This window comes from Macaca thibetana, chromosome 19 (genome assembly GCF_024542745.1).
Source record: "Macaca thibetana thibetana isolate TM-01 chromosome 19, ASM2454274v1, whole genome shotgun sequence".
In the NCBI taxonomy this organism is placed as follows: domain Eukaryota; kingdom Metazoa; phylum Chordata; class Mammalia; order Primates; family Cercopithecidae; genus Macaca; species Macaca thibetana.
The window spans coordinates 36,972,323-37,000,316 of NC_065596.1; the positions used below are offsets into that span (position 1 = coordinate 36,972,323).

Genomic DNA, 27,994 nt, shown 5'->3' on the forward strand with positions numbered 1-27,994 from the left:
TCAGCCGTCGCGCGCTTCACTCCCAGTCCCCAGAAACCGGTAACTAGGGACTCTTCTGGTCTCTAGGCGAAAGGGTGGGTGGGGGAGAGCGCAATCTTTGCGCCTGCGCACACTCCGCTCTTACCCGCCGGAAACCCTGGGCCACGCCCACCTGTCATAATCACGTACTGCGCAGGCACCACCCGCTCCATCTCTAAGGTCCCTCCCACTCCCACAGCAGCCCGAGGACAAGCCCCTCAACGCTAGGCCACGCCTCGTCTCCGCCCGTCACGTCCGACCCCTGAAGAGAGGCTGGCGCCTGCGCGATGGAGGTTCCGGCGTCGACTCAAGAAGTCCTTCGGATGAGAGCTTCTGGGTGCCAGACGAGGCCGGGGGTTTGTTTTGCGTGGTCTGGGAGTCCGAGCCCGAGGGCTGGGCCAGGAAGGGCAGGCGAGGCGGGCGGCTCAGACCCGGGTCGCGAAGGCCCAGCCGCGTCTTCCGTCCCCAAGACGACTACATTTCCCAGAGGCCAGCGCGGCGCGCGTACTCGAGTCTGCGGGGCGGAGGCCGCGGCTCGGGGCTGCTGGGCGTTCGGGGCGGCTTGGGGCGGCGGGACCACGGGAGTGAGCTGTGGGAGAGATGGGGGTGTGCCTGTGTGTAAAAGATCGGTCAGCGTGTGAGGCTTCGTGAGAGGGTGCGGTTTCTGTATGTGTGTGTGTGTGTGAAGACCGAGAGTCCAGAGTGTGAGACCAGGGTGTGTTCGTGTGTGACAGAGCGAGACGGGTCAGTGCGAGAGACCAGTGAGTGTGAGAGAGATGGGGGTGTGCCTGCATTTGAAAGAGAGCGTGTGAAGCTCTGTGAGAAGATGCGGGATGTGTGGGTGTGTAAGTGTGTAACAGACCGGGTGTCCAGAGCGTGAGACCAGGATGTATTCGTGTGAGAGAGGGAGACGGGCTGGCGTCTGAGAGACCAGTGTGAGAGAGATGGGCGTGGGCCTGTGTGTGAAAGGCCGGTCGGTCGGTGTGTGAGGCTCTATGAGAGGCCAGTGTGTGTGTCAGAGAGAATCACCACGTATGCGAGACTAGACGGTGCGAGGCCAGAGTGTGAGACTGTGGTGTGTTAATGTGTGAAAGGGAGACCAGTGAGTGTGAGAGAGATGGGCGTGGGCCTGTGTGTGAAAGGCCGGTTGGTCAGTGTGTGAGGCTCAATGACAGGCCGGTGTGTGTGTGTGTGTGTGTTTGAGAGAGAAGAATCACCATGTATGCGAGACTAGACCGTGTGAGGCCAGAGTGTGAGACTGGTGTGTTAATGTGTGAAAGGGAGACCAGTGAGTGTGAGAAATGCGTGTTTTGGGTGAAAGACCCGTCAGTGTGTGAGGCTGTGGTTTATATGTGTCTGACAGACTGAGACCAGAGTGTGAGACCATGGTGTGTTCGTGTGTGAGTCTCTTTCTCACAACCTGAGTGTTCTCTACACAGCATGACACCAGTGAGTGTGAGAGAGATGAACATGTGGCTGTGTGTGAAAGACCAGTCATGTGAGGCTCCTTGAGAGGCTGGCGTGTGTGAGAGAGAGAAAGACTAAACTGTGAGAGTCTGAAGAGTGAGACTACGGTATGTTGGTATTAGTTTGTGAGAGAGAGGGAGGCGATCAAAGTAGAGTGAGACTATGGTATGTTGGTATTAGTTTGTGAGAGAGAGGGAGGTGATCAAAGTATGGGACAAAGTTATGTTTCCTGGCATACAACTTCCAAGATCCTTGCAATCTCCAAAGTATTAAGTGTCTTTTTGCATGCTAATGATTGGTGGGCCGGCAGTCTGTAGGTAGATCATGGTAAGGGCTGGTCATCAGAACAACCTAGGCAGGATTAGAGGGTTGGGATTATCAGTACCATCCTCAATCTCCAGGGAGAGGAAAGGAAGCCACAGGTTAAATGGATCATCAGTGGTCAGTGATTTAACCAGCCATGCCTAAGTAATGAAGCTTTCGTAAAAACCCAGAGGGACTGAGTTCATCAAACTTCCAGATAGCTGAACGCTGGAGTCTCCTGTAGGATGAGCCCCTTCCTACATAACCTTTTCCTATGCATTTCTTCACCTGTATCTTTTGTAATAATTCTTTATGATTATAAACGTGTTTCCCTAGGTTCTGTGAGCTGCCCTAGCAAATTAATTGAATGCAAGGAGGGGGTCATAGGAACCCCAGTTTTATAGCCAATCAGAAGCACACATAAAACAACCTGGGGCTTGCAATTGGCATTGGAAGTAGGGAGCAATTTTGTAGGACTGAGCCCTCAATGTATGGGATCTTATGCTATCTCCAGGTAAATAGTGTCAGAATTGGGTTGCCCTAGAGGTCACCCACCTGGTATTCATTGAAGAATTTATTGCTTGCCTGGTGTGTGTGTGTGTGTGTGTGTGTGTGTGTGTGTGAAGACCCCACACATCTGGTCTTAGAACTGTTTTGTGTTGTGAGAGTAGAGTAAGAGAAACAGTTTGTTTCTCCTCTTTGTCAGCTGAGTGTGTTATCAGGGACTGGACTGTGAGAATCCAGAGTGTGAGCCAGGGTATATCAATGTGTGAGAGAAATAGATGTGCCTGTGTGAAAGATTAACAAGTATGAGGCTCCCTGGAGTCTGAGAAAGATCATGTGTGTGTCTGAGTAAAAGCAAGAGACTAGACTGAGAGTTCAGTGATTGGGAGAGAATAGGGTATGTTGGTGTGAGTGTGTGAGAGACCAATGGGTATGTGAGAGACTAGAGTATGTCTCTGTCTGGCCTGGTAGGTAGTGAGATGGTGTATCACAGTATGAAAAAGATTGGAATGACAGCAACCAGTATGTATTTTGTGTGCATCAGATAAAGCAGTTGGAATGTGAGAGATCAGAGTGTGTTTGTGTATCTGTGTGAGATACTGGTGTATTTGAGTAATTGAGGCCTCTTTGAAAGATACCATTGCATGTGTATGTATGAGAGAACATCATGTTTGTATGTGTGAAAGAGGGAGAGAAAGACTAGTGATGTGGCTGGGTAAGAAAGAAACTATGTGAACCATGGTGTGTTATCCAAAAGGCTTTACAAATATAACCTCTCTGAGGTTGTGAAGCATGAATGTGTGAGACAGAGATAGGGGACAGTGAGCTGTGTGTGTGAGAGAAGTAAGATTAGGGGTATGTGTGAAGGTGTTGGTGAGTCACTGTGTGTGCTTATATTCATGTCCTTAGACAATGGAAATGTGACTGTATATGTGCTTGTTTTGGGGTGCTTGTGATTGTGTCCTCTGTGTGACCAGGAAACTTGTTAGTGTTTGTATGTCACCCTGTATACCTGTAATTGTCTCCCTGTATGACTGCTGTGTGTGGGGAGACTACTTGGAAGATGGATAGGATTGGATTGTTTATGAGTGTGGCTGTTTGGAATTGTGTGTTGCTGGGATAGGAAACATGGAATAGAATTCCTGTCCACAGTCCAGGAGTTTCAGTAAGAAGCAAAAGCTGGGGTGACTGAAACTCCTAACTGAAGCAGGAGACACCCTCAGTTCTGTGTGACAGGAGGGTAATCAAGGGGCTGGGACAGAGGTGAGAGTGAAAGTGGCAGAATTGAGTGCTAAAGGTTCCATCGTTTCAGGGTGAGGAAAGTGAAACATTGCCAGGGAGCAGGGCAGGGGTGCAGTGGTGGGGGTTGAGTGAAGGAGGAGGATAACCCTGGCCTCTAGTGGCATTTGGGAGTCAGATTTTCCTTTTTCTTTTGTTTTTTCCCAAAAACCCCATCCATCTGGCCCAAAAAGGAGCCAGATTTTCAAAGAGTAGACTTTCAAAGCATGAAGCAGAGACCCAAGAAGAGAATGACTCCACCTTTACCTGTAAAAATAGAGGAAATGACTATTTGGTAGGATTATTTCAAAAATAAAGCGAGATAATCTAATCTATGCAGAGTACCTAATACATCTGAATGGGAAGGTAAGTCTTTGAAAAAGATTAAATTTAGGACCTCAAGCATGAAAAAAAAAAAACAAAAACCAGTTATGAGTTACAGCCCTTCAGTGGCCATAGGTTGCTCATACCCAGTTATGGGATCAACCAAAGCTGGGAAGAAGAAGACAGTTTTAGGCTAGTGATTCTGGGAGTGCAGCAAAGGCCTCATCTCTCACTAACCTTTCCCTTCCTTCAGCCTTGCCTTCCCAAGACACTGCTCTTCAAGAGAAAGACCAGAAGAGAAGGCAAAAATGAATGTTGAAGTAGTAAAAGTCATGCCCCAGGTTAGTTGATATTTTCTTTCTCTTCATGAAAGACAGTCTTGCTGTTTAGTACTTTGCAATGCTTCTTTTCTTTTGAAAATTCCCCGATTAACAGTCCAAGAGCCTAGTTCCCACTTCTCTCAGAGGCCACTGTCTTTAACTCTAATTACCTAATGAGTGAGTAATAGCTTAGTATAAAAAGTCATGGAGGCCCCTGGGAGATTCCTCTTCCCACCTTGTGTACATTTTAAATTTAGTGCTGACTCTTGTGAAAAGACTTGATTTATATTGTATGGAATATATCTGTGGATATCTTAGTACTAGTGAGTCGGGTTCCAGGTTAAATGCGCATCCAGTGCCTCTCCTATATAGAGAATGCATCTACCTGAATTTTTGTCCAAATCTCTGAGTATGTCCTTAAGATAAATTCCTTAAAAGATTTTCTTTACATTTTAAGTATGAATTACCAGCCTCATTTGTTCACCTGAAAAAATCTTATTCTACTTAATTTTTGCAAATTTTATAAATTTAAATAGGTGAGATGTTTACATGGTACAAAATTTAAAAACAAATTTCACCGTTACCTCCCAGTTCTTTTAAGAAGTTATTCTCAGCTTGTATCTCATTCACAGCTATGTTATGCCTTTGTGTGTATACATAAATACTTTCTTCCCTTCAAAGTTAATGGTGTTTTGTGTCCTGTTGATGAAATTTTTGTCTACCTTTAGGTCCTATTTTTCTTCTAAGATTTGTTTTATCCTTCACAGTTAAGTTTCTGGTAAGCTTAGACTTGATTTTTGTGGTTTTCTATCATGGTAGAGCTGAAATTACATTCACTTTTTATGTTAAATTTAATTTACATTAAATTTTTATATTAAATGTATAATTTATAATAAGTGAGGCAGAGATTGATTTTTTCAAGTTGGCGCAATGGCATTAATTGAATTATTCATCTCATTCTCACTAATTTGAAATGCCACCTATACCATGCACTAAACTCCTGTGTATATTTGGTTCTGTTGCTGTACTACACTCAGTTTTACTTGAATTTCTGCTTTTAATTTTTTAATTTTTAAATATTATATTGCACATGTATAAAGAACCATGTATACAAAAGGAACCCTTAATTCTCCCACTGTGAAATTCCCCTTCACATTTTTTCTAAGTGGAAAATGTGTTTTCATGACATACATGAGTGTCAGATGTCCATAATTAGTGCTTAATTAATTTAATTATATGCTTCATATCAAAAGTTATGTTAAATTAATTTTGAAACACTGCTTTTTTTTCTTGCACTGTCAGAGTTCATGAGATATTAAAAAATATTTACATGGATTCTGGGCATCTGTGTCTTCCTCAGCATTAAACCATTTTGTGAATTATCTAACATAATTTTCCAAAGATACAGACCTTTTATGGTTTGTGTGCCTGATGTTGTCGTTAAATTTCTGCCTGAAGTCACAGGCACCATTTAATACAACAGAATTATTCACCTGCCATTTGCCCTCTAGAAGTAAGTTATCTCCACAATACTACTTACTGTCTTTAGTTTTGATATTTAACCTCATACTCCTGAATAATGTTCCATACACTGTTCCATACACTATTTCTTGATTATTTTAGTTTTAGAAATTATCTAGTAACCTACTACTATAGATGATAAAGATGCAGTCCATTAACCCCATCACCTGAAATGCACACACACATGCTTATTTGATAGACGGTGAACATTATTCACTATTTTTGTTTTAAGTCAGTGTTCAGGGTAGCTTGGTGTCTTTCATCAATTTGGAAATTTTTCAACCACTGTCTTTTTAAATATTCTGAAACTTTCCTGTTTCTAAGATTACAATTATATACATGTTAATTATTTTTCACAGTTTTACATGTCACTTATGCTTTAATTCTCTCTTTAACTCTGTAATCTCCTGTTAAGCCCATAATGGAATTCTTAACTTCTGTTATAGAATACTTAGTTCTAGAATTTCTATTTAATTGTTTAATGTAATTTTCTATTTTCTTCCTGAATTCACTACCTTTCCTTTTAACTCCTTAAAAATATTATCATAATATTTTGATAGCCTTGTTGGATAATTCCATTATCTGAATCTCTTATGTGTTTCTATTTTCTGATTCTTTGAAAATTATCTTGATTTTTGTCTTAAATGCCTCATTTTGGGTTTAGTGCTAGACTTTATATATTTTTAAAAGATAATTTGAAGTTTTGATGTCCTCCGCTTGAGAAGGTTTACTTAAAATATAAATTTTATTTTTTAGAATAGTTTTATATTTGTAGAAAAATTGCGGAGATAGTATAGAGAAATCTTATACCACACCAATCTTCCCCTATTAACGTTTTACATTAGTGTGGTACTGTTGTTAAAATTAATGAACCAATATTGATATGTTATTAGTAACTAAAGTGCTTAGTTTAGATTTTCTTTCATTGTTTCAACTTTTTAATTTTTTTTTTTTTTTTGAGACACAGTTTCACTCTGTTACCCAGGCTGGAGTGCAGTGGCAGGATCATAGCTCACTATAACCTACCTCTCCAGTTCAAGCAATTCTCATGCCTCAGCCACTTGAGTAGCTGGGATTATAGGCATGCAGCACTGTGCACAGCCAATTTTTGTATTTTTGGTAGGGGTGGGGTTTTGCCGTATTGTCCTTGCCATGCTATGTAGGCTGGTCTTGAGCTCTTCGCCTCAACTGATCCACCAGCCTTGGCCTCCCAAAGTGCTGGGATCATAAGTGTGAGCCACTGCACCTGGCCAGGTTTTATCTAATGTCTTTTTTCTGTTCCAGGATACTATCTAGGAAATTATATTACATTTAGTAGCCATATTTCCTAAGACTCCTCTTAGCTGTGATAGTTTTTCATACTTTGCTTATTGATGACCTTGTCAACTTTGAGGAATACTCGATTATTTTGTAGAATGTCTCAAATATGATGTTTTTTCATGATTAGAATAGGGTACTGTGTTTTGGGGAGGAAGATTGCAGAAGTAAATTTCCTTTTTCATCACATCAAATCAGGGGTGCACACTGTCAACATGAGTTATTACTGTTGATGTTAATTGATGTTAATTAACTTTGAGGTAGTGTTTGTCAGATTTCTCTATAATAAGGTGACTCTTTTTTCCCTCACTTTTCCATACTGTACTGTTTGTAAGGAAGTCACTATGCACAATCTACACTCCAAGAGTGGGAAATTATGTTCTACCTCCTTAAGGGCAAACATAAATCATTTGAAAATCTTCTGAATGAGATGTTTGCCTATTTTTCTCATTTATTTTATTTAGTCTTAATTAATTTAGTCACTTATTCAGTCTTAATCCTCCTGGAAATTTCATAAATTATCTGATACCTTGCAATAAATGGTTTTTTCCTTAAAAAGAAAAAAAGAATTACAAGCTCTTCAGATGCTATCCATTGGGATTTACCTCATTGGTTATAGCATTATCAGTTAAAAACATCACTACATATACATGTGTATATATATATATAAAGTTATTTCATTGATATTGGTAAAATTCTGGTAGTATATATACCAGATTATTAACCATGAGTACCAGGATCAAAAGCAATCAGTTTTTTTTTTCCTGTGGGAACAGCCAAAGCTCCTCTGTCCTTAATAGTCACCAAAATTATCCTAAATACTGGAAAGAATGTGAGCACCTTTTGCTTGCATTGAGGAATTCATCTCATTTTATAAGAATATGTGAAATGGTGGTTCTTAGTTCTCAACTTACTAGAAGGTGAAAACTAGAATTCAGGAAAACTGAGAGTTCACAGAGAAACAAACAATTTTGTAATTCTTTTATATCAAAAATATATTAAACATTTTTCTAAAGGTATGTATATCTTCTGAAGTCCCCTACATTGAATATCTGCTTAAAATTTGCTTTTAAACACTAATCTTTAGAATAAAGACATGATACAGAGATTACTGTTTAAAGCAAATTAAAATGTTGTGCTCCTAACCTTGTCTTTATTTAGTTATATTTTTGATAACTTTGCAAATCAGGCACTAAGATTAAGAAGATATTCATTTTCAATGGAAATAAATCTGAAGGTCAAAAATGCCCACAATAACTTTTAAAATTTCTTACAACCTGCTGGTGATTATAACTGGTCATTAATTTTTCTCTAAGAACATTTAAAAGTTATAACTTCAATTTCATTTTGTTCTGCAACTGTGGGTTCTACCAACCGTTGGTGGAAAACACAGTATTCACTGATGCAGACATAAGAAAATTGCATTCTTAAACATGTTTTTATTATTTAAGAAAAAAAAAATCAGCCACATTAGTTCAATGCCTTTCTTCTATCCCTGCCAATAAAACTTGGATCCCATGGAGAATCATTTAAAAAATATCAATTTAGATATTCCTTTTATGCTTTTGAAGATTCAACACAGGTATGTGTTCTTCCCTGAAGCCCTCTTCACTGCCTTGTAGTTATGCACGCACATTTCCCTATGTTCGGAATTGGTTGGCACCATTGTACCCAATGCAGTTAAACACTTCCATAAGTACTATTTTGACTTGGATCTTCATATTTATGTTTTTTCTCTTCTATGAGTTATTTCTCACATAAAGTAGAGACATCTTGGATCAACTCAGAGTTATCTTTGGACATGAGTATTGGTTGGTTAAGAATATATTTATCACTTCAGGACTTAGTGACATTCAAGGATGTGGCAATAGATTTTTCCCAGGAAGAATGGCAATGGATGAACCCTGCTCAGAAGCATTTATACAGGAGTATGATGTTGGAGAACTATCAGAGCCTGGTATCACTTGGTGAGGATCTTTTCCCTCCTGCATAATCTACCTTTAAGGAACTTTTATGTTTTTATATATTATGAAATTTGTTTTTGTTATATGTAGGTCAGAATGGAATCTGGGAATGGAATCTGAGAAACAGAGGATATTGAGGGACTGAAGAAAACTTGAGATTTAGAGTTAGTGAATTTGGTGAATATCAGATATTCCATGTGTACACCCTTAAGGCAATTGGGAACACAGGACACAATGTGAATCTCACCAGTCTCCTGGGTTTCCTTGTTCTCTCTCTCCTACAGAATTATTATCACCACTAGACAACAACAAGGTTCACAAAGAATATATAGCTAGATTACTATAAATTCAGAATATCACTTTTAAAATCTGTATCTTTATATTAACTTGTGATAAGTAACAAACTGAAGACACAAACTGAAAATGGCTTCAGATCGCTTACAGTTAGGGAAATTCATATGGCCTTTTCTTCTAAGCACTGGGGCCACCTCATTGGCTAAATTAGCTTTCTGTTCTCTAGAAGCCCTTTTGATTATGCTTGTGGTTCATTGAGCTTCTTGAAACTAAATTTATATCTTAAACCAAATTTGGGAAATTTTTAGCCATTATTTCTTCAAATCTTTTTTTCTGTTCTTTTATGTTTTGGGACTTCAGTTACACCTATGTTAGATTGTTTGATATTGTGCCCTAGGTAACCAAGGATTGTTTCACTTTTAAAAATCTTTGTTCTCTGTTTTAATTTCTCTCTCTCTCTTTTTTTTTTTTTTTTTTTAAAAGACAGTCTTGCTCTGTTGCCCAGGCTGGAGTGCAGTGGCGCAATCTTGGCCCACCACCTCCCAGGTTCAAGCAATTCTCCTGCCTTAGCCTCCCAGGTAGCTGGGATTACAGGCACCCACCACCACACCCAGCTCATTTTTTTTTTTTTCTTTTATTTTTGTGAGACAGAGTCTCACTCTGTTGCCCAGGCTGGAGTGCAGTGGCTCCATCTCAGCTCACTGCAACCTCTGCCTGCCGGGTTCACACCATTCTTCTGCCTCAGCCTCCCAAGTAGCTGGGACTACAGGTGGCTGCCACCATGCCCGGCTAATTGTTTTGTATTTTTTTAGTAGAGATGGGGTTTCACTATGTTAACCAGGATGGTCTTGATCTCCTGACCTCGTGATCCACCCGCCTCAGCCTTCCAAAGTGCTGGGATTATAAGTGTGAGCCACTGTGCCCGGCCTAATTTTTTTATTTTTAACAAAGACAGGGTTTCACCATGTTGCCCAGGTTGGTCTCGAACTCCTGACCTCAGGTGATCTGCCCACCTCTGCCTCCCAAAGTGCTGGGATTACAGGCATGAGCCACTGTGCCCAGCTCAGATTGGATAATTTCTGTTGATTCATAGTCAAATTCCCTGACTCTATCCTTACCCTCAGTGTTTGGTTAGGTGCATCTAGTGAATTTTTAAGTTTCAGATGTTATATTTTTTAAATTATATAATATTTATTTGGTTCTTCTTATAGTTTCTTTTCTGAGATTTTCTGTGTGTGCATTCATTACAAGTATATTTGCCTCTATATTCTTAAGTATTGATATAATAATAGCTGTTTTAAGATCATATGCTATTTCTTCTTTGTTATTGCAGTATGAGCATCTGTTGCTTGCTTTTTCTAATGGGCATGATTCACTTTTTTCTTAAGTCAAGTAATTTTGAATTTTTTCATGTGTACTGTAAATAAAACATTGTAGAGCCTCTGGATTCTGTCATATTCCCCTAAAGAGTATTTATTTTTTTCTAAAGCAGGCAATTATCTCAAAACTTCAAACTCTTTCTAGGGACCTTTTAAAATACCTCATTTACTACTGTGTGATAATATTCAGAAAATGTTGGACTAAATTTCTGCCCTCAAGCCCCTTATAAAATAGTTCTCAGAGTTAACTGTTAGCAGTCTTACTAGGCTATTCCAGAGTTTTGTGTAGTCTGTCCTTCAGATGTGCTTTATCTCTTATCTAGTATTCCTACTATATCATTCCACCAGAATTAAGGAACTGGCTTATAGTTCTGAAATAACCCAAAACATGACCAATTTTCATGTCTTTTTTTTAATATGTAGGTCTTTGCATTTCTAAGCCATGTGTGATCTCCTTATTGGAGCAAGGGAGAGAGCCTTGGGAGATGACAAGTGAGATGACAAGAAGCCCCTTCTCAGGTGAGTGTGGAAGAACCAGAGAGAGAAATCTTTTTGACATCATGGCTCAGCCATTTTTAGAGGTGATACCTTCTCACTTATGCATCTCAGAAACTCTACATCAGCCTTACAGGCCTGGGGGAGAAAACGGAAACTTTATGCTTAACATGGGCCCCTCAAATATCTTCTCTTCTACTTGACTGTCTTCTCTCTAAGAACTAAGATTCTCTAGAGATTAGAGAATCTTAAATCTGTTAAGATTTTTGTCTTGCAAAAATCTTTATCCAGCTCCTTACCATCCCCTTTTGCTTTGCCATACAGACTTATATAAACTTTTGTGTTTCTTAAATCTTTTCTTAACTCTTGCATTAGGTTCTGCTTACAAATTATAATGTACCCTTCTGTTCTTTCATTCCTTTCCTGTAGCAGATAGGAAAAATCTAAACCCTGTTAGCCTCTTCCTGACCAGCTCCCTCCTACTTCTATAAACTCATTCTTTATTACTTTTTAGCTTTTTCATTATACTTTAGTCCAGAGTTTGCTAAATTATGTGAGATACCGAGGGTATGTTTCAAGTGAGTTACAGGTATACCAAGCTACTGAGTCTGTCAAGAGCCTTGGAAGACTAGATGGGTCCAGAGGTAATTCCAAATCTGATCGCCTCTGAGTCACAGGCAGTATCATTCTTTTGCCTGCTCCACCTGTGTTTTACAGATGTCATATTGAATAAGTATTCATCTAGCCCATGGGTCAACTTTTCTGAACTCACCAAGCTTTTTACTGACTCAGGCATTTGCATTTCCTGTTTCCTCTACCCAGAATGTTCCTCTCTTGGGTCTGTCTACCCTGAATATCAAGTCAGAGCTAAAAAATCATCTCATCAGAGGCCTTCCCTAACCACCTTATGTAACGAACATTTCTCCATCCCAACCCATAACTGCCCAACGAGCCACTGTTTATTTTCTTCCTAGTACTCAGGAAAGCCTACAGTTAACTTGTTTATTGCTCAGTGCTTATATTTTGCCTCTCCCATTGAAATTAAAGTTCCAAAAGACAAGGGCATATCAATATATACCGTTACAATTATACCTTAAAACATTCTCCTTTCCCTTATGTAACAGTGTTTGATCTTTACATTTTGGGATAATTTGGATCCTAAACTGTCTGTGTCCTCCAAATACAATAGTCCCCCTATTAAAGGTTTTGCCTTCTGCAGTTTGTTACCCACAGTCCACCACTGTCCAAAAATATTAAATGGAAAATTCCAGAAATAAATAATTTATATGTTTTAAATCGTGCACCATTCTGAGTTGTATGACGAAGTCTTGCACCTTTCTATTCTGTCCTGCTCAGATCATGAATCATCCCTTTGTCTAGCACATCCATGCTGTATGCCCTACCTGCCTGTTAGTCTCTTAGTCTCATCTAGCTTTTCAGATCTGTTGCATGTGGTGAATATAGCGTTCAGTATTATTCCAGGTTTCAGGCATCCACTGGGTCTTGAAATGTATCCACTGTGGATAAGGAGGGATGACTATACCCACACATCAGAAGGGAAATAGACTCTGCTTAGATGCACTTTATACTTTGGTTTTGTATGAAGATGCCATCTGCCTTAAATAGAGAAACAGAAAAGAACTTTCCTAATAATTGGCCCTGTGAAGAACAAGTAGAAGAAGGGAAAAGGAAGAAGCTATAAGTCTGGTGGGATGCTGAGTCAATGTGTAGATATAAGTATTATTGTATGCATAAGATATCTTAGTGTCTGTTTAAAAAGGCCAGAAAATTAGGAACAACCATGGCTCTCTGTAGGAAATTGAAGTTGAAGACAATCTTCATGTGACAAAAAAGTAAAATGTGAGAAAACAGTAGATGATGGACTCAGCTTTCTGTGTCTTTTTCTAGTATTGTTACTTCAGTCTGTCTATGTAGGAAAAATTATAGGTGATTAGTTCATTAACCCCACATTGCCTCAGTTCTTGAAGCATGGGTACCCTTGTCTGAATGTTTGTGTGCCCCTGAAATTCATGTGGAAATTATCTTCTCTAGAGTGATAGTGGTAGGTGGGACCTTGGGAGGTGATTAGGTCATGATGGCTCATGAATAGGATTATTACCTTTATCAAAGGCCCAAAGGAGCTTCCTTGCCCCTTCCACTGTGTGGGGAAACAGGAAGAAGGCACCATCTGTGAGAAAGCCAGCCCATGCCAAATCTGCCTGGGCCTTGATCTTGGATTTCCCAGTCTGCAGATCTGTGAGAAATAAATTAGCCATGCCCAGCTAATTTTTTATAAGTATATTAGTTTGTTTAGTTATAAGTGTTGTTTGTAAGTGTATTAGTCTGTTCTCAAGCTGCTAATAAAGACATACCTGAGACTGGGTGGTTTATAAAGGAAAGAGGCTTAATTGACTTATAGTGCCACATGGCTGGGGAGCTCTGACCGTCACAACAGAAAGCAAAGGAGGAGCAAAGTCACTTCTTACGTGGTGGCAGTCAGGAGAGAGTTTGTGCAGGCGAACTCCCATTTACAAAACCATCAGATCTTGTGAGACTTATTCACTACTACGAGAATAGTACGGGGGAACTGCCCCCGTGATTGAATTATCTCCACCTGGCTCTACCCTTGACATGTGGGTATTACTACAATTCAAGGTGAGATTTGTGTGGGGACACAGCCAAACCACATCAATAAGCTACCCAGTATATGGTACAGTCATGGGCCACATAAACAATATATCTATCCATTATGGACTGCATGTTAAGACAGTCATAGAAGATTATGATGGAGCTGCCCTATACAGGTGTAACTTTAAAAAAATCTCTTCTGGCTGGGTGCAGTGGCTCACACCCATAATCCCAGCACTTTGGGAGGCCGAGACGGGCGGATCACGAGGTCAGGAGATCGAGACCATCCTGGCTAACATGGTGAAACCCCGTCTCTACTAAAAAATACAAAAAACTAGCCAGGCGAGGTGGCGGGCACCTGTAGTCCCAGCTACTCGGGAGGCTGAGGCAGGAGAATGGCATAAACCCAGGAGGCGGAGCTTGCAGTGAGCTGAGATCTGGCCACTGCACTCCAGCCTGGACTACAGAGCGAGACTCCATCTTAAAAAAAAAAAAAAATTAGCCGGGTGTGGTGGCGGGTGCCTGTAGTCCCAGATACTCGGGAGGCTGAGGCAGGAGAATGGCATGAACCTGGGAGGTGGAACTTGCAGTGAGCCGAGATCATGCCACTGCACTCCAGCCTGGGCAACAGAGCGAGGAGACTCCATCATAAAAAAAAAAAAAAAAAAAAATCTCTTCTATTGCTTGGCATGGTGGCTCATGCCTATAATCGCAGTACTTTGAGAGGCTGAGGTGGGAGAATTGCCTCAACAGGAGTTCTAGACCAGCCTGGGCAACAGCAAGACTTTGTCTCTACTAAAAATAAAAAATTAGCTGGGCATGGTGGCATGCACTTGGTACTCCCAGCTACTCAGGAAGCTAGGCAGGAGGATCACTTTAGCCCAGGAGTTTGAGGATTCAGTGAGCCATGATCATACCATTGTACTCCAGCCTGGTGACAGAGGGGACCCTGTCTCAAAAAATATATATATAAAATGTCCTCATATCATACTTTACCTTCTTTATGTTTGTATATGTTTAGATACAAACATATCTAAACATTTAAATACCATTGCGCTTCAATTGCCTGTAGTATTCAGTATGGTAACATGTTGCACAGGCTTGTAGACCAGGAGCGGTAGGCCATATAGGCGAAGTGTGCAGTATGCTATACCATCAAGATTTGTGTAAGTATGCTCTGTAATTGCCCATCCATAATGATGCATTTCTCAGAGCATGTCCCCATCATTAAGTGACACAATATTATTTTGTTATAGCAACCCAAGTTATTCAAGACACTGGATATTCCTGATACCATGAAGACCTGAACTACAAAGCTTGTTAATACCTCAAAACCTTTCTTAACTGCTCTAGTGGATTTGATCTCTCCCATCTCTGAACTTTTATAACAATTTAATCTTTTTTGTTGTTGTTTTTTTTTTTTTTTTTTTTTTTTTTGAGTCGGAGTCTCGCTCTGTCGCCCAGGCTGGAGTGCAGTGGCCGGATCTCAGCTCACTGCAAGCTCCGCCTCCTGGGTCTACGCCATTCTCCTGCCTCAGCCTCCCGAGTAGCTGGGACTACAGGCGCCCGCCACCTCGCCCGGCTAATTTTTTGTATTTTTTTTAGTAGAGACGGGGTTTCACCGTGTTAGCCAGGCTGGTCTCGATCTCCTGACCTCGTGATCCGCCCGTCTCGGCCTCCCAAAGTGCTGGGATTACAGGCTTGAGCCACCGCGCCCGGCCAACAATTTAATCTTTATCACATGGGCTCACACTTGATTATGTTTTATATTCTCAAATTACTTTTTTGTTGTTGGTCTTGTCTTCCTAATTACTTTCTAAACTTTTCAAGAACAATTCCTTCATTACTTTGATATCACAAATGCTTAGTGCATAATGTATAATTGCTTAGGAAATATTGGATTAGTCAATGATTTCCTATGGATGACATAGAAAAGGAAAGTACTTCCTTTGCCTTTTCTTGAACCACCTTTTCCCTCAGGTTTTCTCTCAGTATCACCTCTTCAATATAAATTTCTTTATATTTTACTGATAACGTTTTATATATGCCCAGATTTCTTCTATCTATGGTAAGTGATGTAGCAATATTTTTTTCTTTTTTCTTTCTTTTTTTTTTTTTTTTTTTGAGATGAGTTTCATTCTTGTTGCCCAGGCTGGAGAGCAATGGCGCAGTCTCGGCTCACTGCAACCTATGCCTCCTGGGTTCAAGCGATTCTCCTGCTTTAGCCTTCCAGGTAGCTGGGATTATAGGCAGGTGACACCATGTCCCGCTAATTTTGTGATTTTACTAGAGATGGGGTTACACTACATTGGCCAGGCTGGTCTTTAAACTTCTGACCTCAGGTGATATGCCCGCCTCCCAAAGTTCTGGGATTATAGGCATGAGCCATTGCGCTTGGCCGATGTTGCAATAATTTTTAAAGGACATTTATTCCTTCTCTAAACTTATGTTCTAGGTCAGCAGTTAAGAAAGTTACTCGTGGTAGTAAATAAGAATGTGATTAATAGTGATATCAACCTACATATCATTATAAAATTCATTTCTTCAAAAGGGGAAATGGTAAAACCCTGTTAAGCAGTGGCTTAAGGTGCTGGGTACAGTGGCTAACACCTGTAATCCTAGCTACTCAAAAGAAGGTGGGAAGATTGCTTAAGCCCAGGAATTAGTGAGCTATGGTCATGCCACTGCATTCCAGCCCGGACAACTAAGTGAAACCCTCTCTCTCTCTCTCTCTTTTTTTTTTTTTTTTTTTTTAATAAAAAGGTGGTCTAAGAAGTGATAATTTTACCAGGCTGTTGAAAGTAAGGTGAATGGAAAAAATCTCTTAATATGCAGATTAAAGTTCAGGGAACTCAGAATTGAAAAGTTCACTTTATCAAAACATGTAGATGATTTCATTGGAACACCATTTTCTGATTATGAAAAGATAACCATAGGATTTCACCTAAATCCTAAGATAATCACAAACCATAGGGTATGTGGTTACTGGAGATCTCTAGAGAGTTTTCAGCAGCAGTAGTGATACGATATTGGTATTTAAACAAAGTTAACATAACTATATATGAAAACCAATTACAAGTGGAAGAGAGTAGATGACGAGAGCTTAATTTATAGTCTGTTAGGTCAACACAGGCATGAAATATTACCATAGCAGACTACTTCTCTAGGATTTCATCCTACATTGAGGTTTTTGTTTTTTGTTTTTGTTTTTGTTTTGAGACAGGGTCTCGCTCTACCTAGGCTGGAGTGCAGTAGGGCAATCGTGACTCACTGCAGCCTCAACTTCCTGGGCTCAAGTGACCCTTTGACCTCAGCCTCCTGAGTAACTGGGACTACAGGCATGTACCACCATGCTTGACTAATTTTTGTATTTTTTGCAGAGATGGTGTTTTGCCATGTTGCCCAGGCTGGTCTTGAACTCCTGGGCTCAAGCAGTCCACTTCAGCCTCCCAAAGTGCTGGGGATTATAGGCCTGAACCACTACACCTAGCCCATTTAGTTTTCTTAATCACCTTTTCCATGTTCCTTCATAAGCTGTCTTTCTTGGGGTCTCCCTGCATATTTTCCAGTTGACATGCCTGTACATAACAGGTTTTGTGAGATTTATTAAATATTTTTAAATTACCTTTTTCACAATGTCTCCTTTGATGTAGCCATGATAAAGGAAACATTCACTTTTTTTATATCTTTCAGATTGGGAATCTATATATGAGACACAGGAATTACCTCTGAAGCAGTTCATGTATGATGATGCATGCATTGAGGGAATTACAAGCTATGGACTTGAGTGTTCCACTTTTGAAGAAAACTGGAAATGGGAAGACCTTTTTGAGAAGCAGATGGGAAGTCACAATATTTTTAGCAAGAAAGAAACAATCACTCATAAAGAAACCCTCACTAAGGAAACAGAATTCAAATATACTAAATTTGGGAAATGTATCCATCTGGAAAACATAGAAGAGAATATTTATAATCACACATCAGATAAAAAAAGCTTCTCCAAAAATTCTATGGTAATAAAACACAAGAAAGTCTATGTAGGAAAGAAGCTTTTTAAATGTAATGAATGTGACAAAACCTTCACCCATAGCTCATCCCTTACTGTTCATTTTAGAATTCATACTGGTGAAAAACCATATGAATGTGAGGAATGTGGAAAAGCCTTCAAGCAAAGGCAACACCTTGCTCAACATCACAGAACACATACTGGAGAGAAACTCTTTGAATGTAAAGAATGTAGGAAAGCCTTCAAACAAAGTGAACACCTTATTCAACATCAAAGAATTCATACTGGAGAAAAGCCATATAAATGTAAGGAATGTAGAAAAGCCTTCAGACAGCCTGCACACCTTGCTCAGCATCAGAGAATTCATACTGGAGAGAAACCCTATGAATGTAAAGAGTGTGGCAAAGCCTTCAGTGATGGCTCATCTTTTGCTCGCCATCAGAGATGTCACACTGGGAAAAGACCCTATGAATGTATTGAGTGTGGGAAGGCTTTTAGGTATAACACATCTTTTATTCGCCACTGGAGGAGTTATCATACTGGAGAGAAGCCTTTTAATTGCATTGATTGTGGGAAAGCTTTCAGTGTTCACATAGGACTTATTCTGCATAGGCGAATTCATACTGGAGAGAAACCTTACAAATGTGATGTGTGTGGAAAAACCTTCAGCTCTGGTTCATCCCGTACTGTACATCAGAGAATTCACACAGGAGAGAAACCTTATGAATGTGATATATGTGGGAAAGATTTTAGCCATCATGCATCACTCACTCAGCATCAAAGAGTACATTCTGGAGAGAAACCTTATGAATGCAAGGAATGTGGGAAAGCCTTTAGGCAGAATGTACACCTTGTTAGTCATTTGAGAATTCATACTGGTGAAAAACCCTATGAATGTAAAGAATGTGGAAAAGCTTTTAGAATCAGTTCGCAGCTGGCTACTCATCAGAGAATTCATACTGGAGAGAAGCCTTATGAATGTATTGAATGTGGAAATGCTTTCAAACAGAGATCACACCTTGCCCAACATCAGAAAACTCATACAGGAGAGAAACCTTATGAGTGTAATGAATGCGGGAAAGCCTTCAGCCAAACTTCCAATCTTACTCAACATCAAAGAATTCATACTGGAGAGAAACCCTATAAATGTACTGAATGTGGAAAGGCTTTTAGTGATAGCTCATCCTGTGCTCAACATCAAAGACTCCACACTGGCCAAAGGCCCTATCAGTGTTTTGAATGTGGGAAGGCATTCAGAAGAAAGTTATCCTTAATTTATCATCAAAGAGGTCATACTGGAGAAGAACCTTAAGAATGTAGTGCATGTGGCCAAGCCTTTAGTTATCATCAATCCCTTACTGTTAATCAGAGATGTCCCACTGGTTGAAAAACATAAACGTAAGAAATGTAGAAAAACCTTCAGCCAGAGGCTGGCAAGATGGCTGAATAGGAACAGCTCTGGTCTGCAGTTCCCAATGAGAGCAACACAGAAGGTGGGTGATTTCTGTATTTCCAACTGAGGTACCCGGCTCATTTCATTGGGACTGGTTAGACAGTGGGTGCAGCCCATGGAGGGCGAGCCGAAGCAGGGTGGGGCGTAACCTCATCTGGGAAGTGCAAGGAGTCGGGGATCTCCCTCCCCTAGCCAAGGGAAGCCATGAGGGACTGTGCCATGAGGAATGGTGCACTCTGGTGCAGATACTAAGCTTTTCACATGGTCTTTGCAACCCATAGACCAGGAGATTCCCTTGGGTGCCTATGCCACCAAGGTCCTGGGTTTAAGCACAAAACTGGGCGGCCATTTGGGTAGACACCAAGCTAGCTGCAGGAGTTTTCTTTGATACCCCAGTGGCACCCGGAACGCCAGTGAAACAGAACCACTTACTCCCTTGTTAAGGGGGCCGAAGCCGGGGAGCCAAGTGATTGAGCTAAGTGGGCTCATGCCCACTGAGCCCAGCAAGCTAAGATCCACTGGCTTGAAATTCTTACTGCCAGCACAGCAGTCTGAAGTCGACCTGGGATGCTCAAGCTTGGTGGAGGAAGGGGCATCTGCCATTACTGAAGCTTGAATAGGTGGTTTTCCCCTCACAGCATAAACAAAGCCACGGGGAAGTTCCAGCTGGGCAGAGCCCTCCACAGCTCAGCAAAGCCTCTGTAGCCAGACTGCCTCTCTAGATTCCTCCTCTCTGTGCAGGGCATCTCTGAAAAAAGTTCAGATAAAACCCCCATCTCCCTGGGACAGAGCACATGGGGGAAAGGGGTGGGTGTGGGCACAGCTTCAACAGACTTAAACGTTCCTGCCTGCCAGCTCTGAAGAGAGCAGCAGTTCTCTCAGCACAGCGCTCGAGCTCTGCTAAGGGACAGACTGCCTCAAGTGGGTCCCTGACCCCCATGCCTCCTGATGGGAAGACACCTCCCAGCAGGGGTCCACAGACACCTCATACAAGAGAGCTCCAGTTTGCATCTGGTGGGTGCCCCTGTGGGACAAAGCTTCCAGAGGAAGGAACAGGCAGCAATCTGCTGTTCTGCAGCCTCCACTGGTGATACCCAGGCAAGCAGGGTCTCGAGTGGACCTCCAGCAAACTCCAGCAGACCTGCAGCAGAGGGGCCTAACTGTTAAAAGGAAAACTAACAAAAAGGAATATCATCAACATCAACAAAAGGACATCCACACAGAAACCCCATCTGAAGGTCACCAGCATCAAAGACCAAGGGTAGATAAATGCATGAAGATGGGGAGAAACCAGTGCAAAAAGGCTGAAAATTCCAAAAACCAGAATGCCTCTTCTCCTCCAAAGGATCACAATTCCTCGCCAGCAAGGGAACAAAACTGGATAGCTAATGAGTTTGACAAATTGACAGAAGTAGGCTTCAGGAGGTGGGTAATAAACTGTGAGCTAAAGGAGCATGTTCTAGCCCAATGCAAGGAAGCTAAGAACCTTGCAAAAAGGTTCAAGGAATTGCTAACTAGAATAACCAGTTTAGAGAAGAACATATGACCTGATGGAACTGAAAAACACATCATGAGAACTTCGTGAAGCATACACAAGAAAAACCTGCAGCCAGATTGAATGCTTTACATGGAAGAATTCATACTGCAAAGAGGTCTTAACAATGTAAAGAATGTGCAAATGTCTTCAGACGAAATGCACACCTTGCTCATCAGTGAGTTCATTTCAGGCATTCAGCTCTCCCTCACCCACTACATCACCAAGTCCTGTGGATATATCTGCTAAATACTTTTGGAATTTATCCACTTCTTTTCGTTCCCCAGTTCAAAACACAGTCATTTCACCTTGACTATTTCAGTCATTACACAGGTGTCCAACCTTTTGTCTTCCCTGGGCCACATTGGAAGAAGAAAAATTGTCTTGTGCCACACATACAATACAGTAACATTAACAATAGCTGATGAGCTAAGAAAAAAAAAGTCTATGCATAATTTTAGTGATACACCACCTCAAATAAGCATAAAAGTCCGCACATTCAATGGGTTGGATACCCGTGAATTCCAAAACTTCATCCTCTTTTGTCCCTTTCGAGTTAACATTACAGCCACAGTGACCCTTGAAAAATGCAAATTGAATTACTCTCTTAAAACTCTAGTTAAAATACTTGATGTACATAGGGTGCTTAGCAAAATGATCAGCTCATACTAAGTGCTTGGTAAATGTTAGATAAGTATTCTTCAGAGTTGATGTAAGTTATTTTTAAACAGTGTATTCTTGAAAGCAGTTTGGCAATCGTAAAAATTTTGGAACCGAAACAGTATCTTTTTTTAAACTAAAAAAAGTTTTAAATGGGGTCTTACTATGTTGCCCAGGGTGATCTCAAACTCCTGTGCTCAAGTGATCCTACCACCTCATTCTCAAGTGGCTGGAATTACAGGCAACCAGCCTGACTTAAAACAGTATCTTAAGGTAGACGGTGATTAGCACATGTAGTATGCTTAACGTTTAATATTATAATAAAACTTCAGAGTGGCTCTCTCATGATTAAGGCTGTGTTCCCTTGTTGGTGAGGAAATTAATTATGACTTGATGCACAGAACATGTTTTAAGAAGTGGCTATATAGCTCTGGATAAAATGAACAAAAGAATTAGAATTCCTGGGGAGAATATATAAAAGACTGTATTTAGTCAAGCAAAAACAAAACAAAAAACTAATGTTTAACTGAAGAAAGAGAAATTGAGTAATATAGTTGTATTTCAACATGTGGGTTCACAGATTTAGTCTAACCTTTCAAGGATCCACTAGTAAAGTTGTTCTGGAGTGTATTTTAAAAAACACACACACACTTAAAATGTTCCACTTCTTTCATGAGGCTAAGTCAACTCTGATATCAAACCAAGGGGAAAAAAATGAAAGTATAGGTGAGTTTACTTAGTTATATACAAAAGGAAATTATTAGCCTCTATTGATGGAGAACAGAGGCTCTGAATAAATGGAGATCCATAACATGATCCTAGATGAATATTTCAATATTGTAATCCTGTAAGTTACTTTTACATTGACAGTTCTGAAATTCATGTTGAGTGTTAATTAGGGAGCTATCAGAAGGGAGATTTTGTAGAAGGTCATATCCCATGGGTTTTTTTATATTGCAGAAGTGTTTTCGATGTATCATTGGGGGAGATTAAATGTCTTTGACAGTTATCCAACTGGAAATAAAGTCAGCATCCCATTTTATTCCTTACACAGAAGTTCATTCTATACTGGTTACAGATGTAAGAGGAAATACTGTTACAATGGTAGAGGAGAATGTAGAGTATTTCTGTGCCTTTAGGTTCAGGAAGTCTGGGAAGCAGGACATGGTCCAGAAGCCATGGAGAATGACAGGACTATGTAGAAGATTTAAACCTTTTTCATGGCATAAGATACTGTATGCAAAGTTAAAAGGCATATGACAGGCTGAGAGATATCTTAAACATACATTAGAAAGGATATAGCCCTTGAAAAAGGGCTGTTGGAAAGCAGCAAGGATAAGGTACACAGTCTTACAGAGCACGTCAACAAAATTTATTGGATGAAGAAATTAAAATGGTTAAATAGAAGAAGTTCTCAACCTCACTAATGATCAGATAAATGCAGACTGTAAAAGTCCTCATCACCACCAACACAAACCAGCAGAAATTTTATGTGAATGTAAAGTTTGGATAATATCCAGTATTGTTACAGATGTACGAGAGACCATATTTTCATATATTGACAGGGTAAATTAGAGGAAAGCCATTTTAGAGGGCAATGTGGTGTTACCTGTCAGCATTTTGGATGTAATTACCCTTTGCCACAATTCTACACCTAGTCATTTATGTTCTCAAAAAGCACAAGTGCAGAAATATATATGCATAAGCAAATACGTTGTAGAATTGTGAAAAATTTGGAAAAAATGTTTAGAACTAGTAAAGTTGTGGGTTACTTACGTTACAGATAATCAGTTTAGTAGATCAGTATGTAGTTACAGAAAATGAGATGGATCTCTATGTACTCAAAGTTGTCTTGCAGTTTATGAACAAATGTAATTTCATAACTAACACGAAGACATCGTTATTAACTACATAAACTTCATAAAGCTTAAAAAATGCATTCATAGTATCTGTTATTTGTAGTTTTTGTTTACAATACAAATAGAAACCATGCACACACAGATACAAGAACTCCTTCCCTGTTTTTGTTTTTGTTTTGGTTTTGGTAGTGGGCGGGGTGAACTGCTCTCATGTTATTCCATGAGGTTTTTTTGTGTGTTGCTGGTTGTGCATGGTTCATGTTTTATTTTTATTTTTTGAGATGGAGTCTTGCTCTGTCGTCAGGCTGGAGTGCAGTGGTGCGATCTTGGCTCACTGCAACCTCCACCTCCTGGGTTCAAGTGATTCTCCTGTCTCAGCCTCCCGAGTAGCTAGGACTACAGGATAGTCTCGATCTCTTGACTCATGATCTGCCCACCTTGGCCTCCCAAAGTGCTGGGATTACAGGCATAAACCACCGCATCCCGCCTGTACACAGTTCATTTAAATCAAATTAGATACTCCTTGAGACATGGGTGAAGTTGAACATGAGTTATCCTTTGGCCATGACTTAAAGATAGTATATGAGTTTCTGCTACTCTGCTCCCTAGACCTGACCCGATTCATGCTTCTGCCAGGTTGTAAACATGTTTTGTCCTGCTGAATTGGCAGAGTAGCCCCAAAAGAACTGTGACTAAGGTATGCACATACTGAAGAAAGGAATATAACCAGTATTTCTGGGAGAGCTCTAAGGAAGGTAGACTTCTGTTGCAGTCATTCAGAAGAATTATGGGTGGTGATTCTTGCACAAGCTCAGCTCATACATCTAGGCTAGAAGTTGCTTAGATATCTTTATTAGTGCCTGGGGATGTTTTAAGGCCTTTGGTTGGGTTTAAGCCTGCTGGGAAAAACCTTGGCTCAAAACGACTGAAAAGCTTTTCCTGAACCTGTGCTCAAGAGCAGCATTTTACCTCTAGGGAGTGCTTTACTCACCACCCATAGGACATTTCAAAGAAGGACTGTTTTAGGAAAGTGGTTTCTTATCTCTTAAATTTATTGAGGCTCATTTTCTGGCCTATAATATGGTCTATCTTGGAGAAAGTCCCATGCGCTGTTGAATAGAATGTGTATTCTGTGGCTGTTGGATGAAATGTTCTGTATATATCTGTTAAGTCAATTTTTTCCAAGGTATAGCTTAATTCCATTGTTTCTTTGTCGACTTTCTTTTTTAAAAAATTTGAGACGGAGTTTCACCCTTGTCACCCCAGCTGGAGTACAATGGCATGATCTCAGCTCACTGCAACCTCTGCCTCCCAGATTCAAGTGATTCTTCTGCTTCACCCTCCCGAGTAGCTGGGATTACAGGTGCCTGCCACCACACTCAGCTAAGTTTTGTGTTTTTAGTAGAGACAAGGTTTCACCATGTTGGCCAGGCTGGTCTTGAACTCCTCACCTCAGGTGATCTACCCGCCACGGCCTTCTCAAGTGCTGGGATTACAGGTATGAGCCACTGTGCCAGACCTCTTTATTGACTTTGTGTCTTGATGACCTGTCTAGTGCTGTCAATGGAGTATTGAAGTCCCCCACTATTATTGTGTTGATCTCTATCTCATTTTTTGGTCTATTAGTAATTGTTTTGCAAATTTGGGAGCTCCAGTGTTAGGTAATATATGTTTAGGATTGTGATATTTTCCTGTTGAAGAAGGCCTTTTACCATTATATAATGTCCCTCTGTCTCTTTTAACTGCTGTTGCTTTAAAGTTTAGTTTGTTTGATATAAGAATAGCTACCCCTGCTTCTTTTTGGTGTCAATTCACATGAAATGCCTTTTTCCACCCCTTTACTTTAAGTTTATGTGAAGTCCTTATGGGTTAGGTGAGTCTCATGAAGGCAGCAAATACCTGGTTAGTGAGTTCTTATCCTTTCCACAGTTCTGTGTCTTTTAAGTAGATCATTTAAGCCATTTACATTCAATGGTAGTATTGAGATGTGAGGTACTGTTGCATTCATCATGCTCTTTGTTGCCTGTGTACCTTGGTTTCTTTACTTTTGCTTTTTATTTTATTTTTATTTTTTGTATTATAGGTCCTGTGTGATTTATGCTTTAAAGAGGTTCTGTTTTGATATGTTTCCAGGATTTGTTTCAGGATTTAGAGCTCCTTTCAGCAGTTCTTTTAGTGGGTGGCTTGGTAGTGGTGAATTCTCTCAGCATTTGTTTGTCTGCAAAGGACTGTATCTTTCCTTCATATATATATGGCCACCCAGCAAGTCTCCCTGGCTCTGGGCTGGTACTGGTGTTTGTCTGCACAGAGTCCTGAGATGTGAACCACCTATGGGTCGCTCAGCTGTCGATACCAACACCTGTTCTGGTGGAGGTGGCAGTGGGGTGGAATGAACTCTGTGATGGTTCTTAGCTTTGGTGGTTTAATGCTCTTTTTTTGTGCTGGTTGGCCTCCTGCTGGGAGGTGGCACTTTCCAAAAAGCATCAGCTGTGGCATTTGGAGAGGAACCATTGGTGGGTGGGGGCCTAGAACTCCCAAGATTATAAGCCCTTTGTCTTCAGCTACCAGGGTGGGTAGGGAAGGAACATCAGGTTGGGGCAGGACTAGGTATGTCTGAGCTCACACTCTCCTTGAGCAGGTCTTCCTAGGGCTGCTGTGGGGGATGGGGATGAGATTCCCAGATGAATGGAGTTGTGTACCTAGGAGCATTATGGCTGCCTCTGCTGAGTCATACTGGTTGTCAGGGAAGTGGGGGAAAGCTGGCAGTCACAGGCCTCTCCCAGCTCCCACATGAACCAAAGAGCTGGTCTCACTCCCACTGTGACTCCCCAACAGACCTGAGTCTGTTTCCAGCCAGTGGATGCACCAGGCTTGAGAACTTGCCCCAGGCTACCCGCCTCCCAACTGCAAAAGAAAAGGGCTTGGTTCTTTCCCCACCTGGGGAGTCTGCACACCTGATCCATGCCCTTCCCCAAGTTCTGACCAGGAGGCTTCTCACCCAGTTCAAAGTGCTACAAAGTGCAGCTGGAGATTTCCTTCTCCCTTTGGTGTTTTCCCCCTCTCCCCGGGTGCCTTCCCAATGGATCCCTGTGGTGTCAGGCAGGAATGGCCTGCCTAGGGCCCAGTGAGCTCCCAGGGTCTTTCCAACTGCTTCCTCTACCCCTGTATTTTGCTCAGCTCTCTAAATTGACTCAGCTCCAGGAAATGTCAGCAACTTCTCCCACAAACAGACCTTCAGTTTCTCCAGCTGAGGTGGGGTATATTTGGGAGAGGAGGATCTCCCTTTCCCATTTCCGAAGTTGGGGCACTCACAGTATTTGGGGTGTCTCCCCCTTCCTTCACAGGGTCTGTGGGTACTCTTGGGATTTCTGGTTTGTTCTTGCAGTCGATCTGGAGCTAAAATTCGTAATCGGAAATGGTATTGTATTTTGAATTTTAGTTACTGCCTGTTCATTGCTCTGAAGCAGTGTTTTTCCCCCGAACTTTTTTCCTCTGTGCTTCAGATTGGATAATTGCCATCAATCTCTCTTCAAGTTCACTTAGTCTTACTTCTTTTGTTTCCATTCTGCTTTTAAGCCCAGTGAATGTTTTATTTCACATGCTGTGTATCTCAGTTTGATGAAGGCCAATTTATCAGTTTATTGCTTTTAAAGTAGGCTCATAAAATCTAACCTAAGTGAGATTTCACCTCTTGGTCTGAGGCTTTGTCTTCCATTTTCCAATTAATAGTAAGTTATGAGTAAATATTCTTTACAATAAAAGACAAAGTCTATGCCACTGCTTTCCATTTTCAGAACTACCTATGGAAACCTTTTCTTTCCAGTCTGATGTTGACAGACCATTTTAACCAAAGCTGAATGAAAGAATTTGGGGCTTATAATAATTTTATTCCATCTTCTTATCAAGTAAGGAAGCTCTCCACCATACCTAGTTTGCTAAGCCTTTTTCTTTTTAAAATCACAGATGTGAGCTGCATTTTATCTCAATCATCTATTGAGATGATTCAAGAAACTGTTTCATCCTTATTTATTAATAGTGGTGAATGATATTAACAGGCTCCCCACCCTGGCACTCCTGTGATAAATTCTTGGCAGTATAAACTGTCGGTTACCTGCTTGGCATCCAGTCTCCTTTTTATCTTTTCTAACAAAACTCAACTTGTGCTCAGGTGACTCTTCCACCCTCAGATGATTCATCAAAAGCTGACCGAATTCCCAGTGACAGGAGTAGACTGCCACTTCGTCTTAGCCAGATATCACAAGGCTTTTCCTGAGTGACTAAGGAAAGACTTATGTCCCATGATGTGGTAAGGCCCTATGGACATACAACATAAAATGCCTCTCCAGAGAAAAATATAAAATCAGAAATTATGATCTTACAGAAAATTCATATTTTTAATCAGTAGATTCCCTGGATAACTAAATTCATTGGACTAAGTATTATTTCCCAAATCAAGTGTCATTATGTTGTACATTCTGTTTGTTAAATATCTGACACTTAAGCATATGACATCCTTTCTTTGTGCTATAAATATTCTTTTTGCCTATTGTGAGTTCATATTATTCTTTATACTGGATTTTTAAAAAAATAATAAAAGAATTTATAAATATGGCAAATGTGAAGATAGGCAGTAGTTCATAAGTTGTATCAGCTTAATCTAAATGATTCAG

At 40.6% G+C, this 27,994-nt stretch overlaps 1 protein-coding gene across 2 annotated transcripts; it reads left to right on the plus strand.

The window, feature by feature from the left end:
* Window positions 1–127: 127 nt before the first annotated feature.
* On the plus strand, window positions 128–27,936 carry ZNF471 (zinc finger protein 471). 2 transcript variants are annotated; one of them, XM_050771697.1, is made up of 6 exons: window positions 128–3,555; window positions 3,765–3,936; window positions 4,148–4,235; window positions 8,893–9,019; window positions 11,113–11,208; window positions 17,506–27,936. In XM_050771697.1, exons 2-6 carry the CDS (start codon window positions 3,929–3,931, stop codon window positions 19,128–19,130), a joined length of 1,944 nt encoding a protein of 647 aa, XP_050627654.1. In that variant the 5' UTR covers window positions 128–3,555; window positions 3,765–3,928; the 3' UTR covers window positions 19,131–27,936. The 2 variants fall into 2 exon arrangements, with proteins under 2 accessions (XP_050627654.1, XP_050627655.1); XM_050771698.1 differs by lacking the exon at window positions 3,765–3,936 and having other exon boundaries at window positions 346–374.
* The last annotated feature ends 58 nt before the right edge of the window (window positions 27,937–27,994 follow it).

What these genes read in the sequence shown, in the direction of transcription:
- ZNF471 (XM_050771697.1), top strand. An exon ending in TAGTAAAAGTCATGCCCCAG is followed by an intron (nt 4,236 to 8,892) that starts GTTAGTTGATAT and finishes TTATCACTTCAG; the next exon opens with GACTTAGTGACATTCAAGGA. An exon ending in TCAGAGCCTGGTATCACTTG is followed by an intron (nt 9,020 to 11,112) that starts GTGAGGATCTTT and finishes TTTAATATGTAG; the next exon opens with GTCTTTGCATTTCTAAGCCA.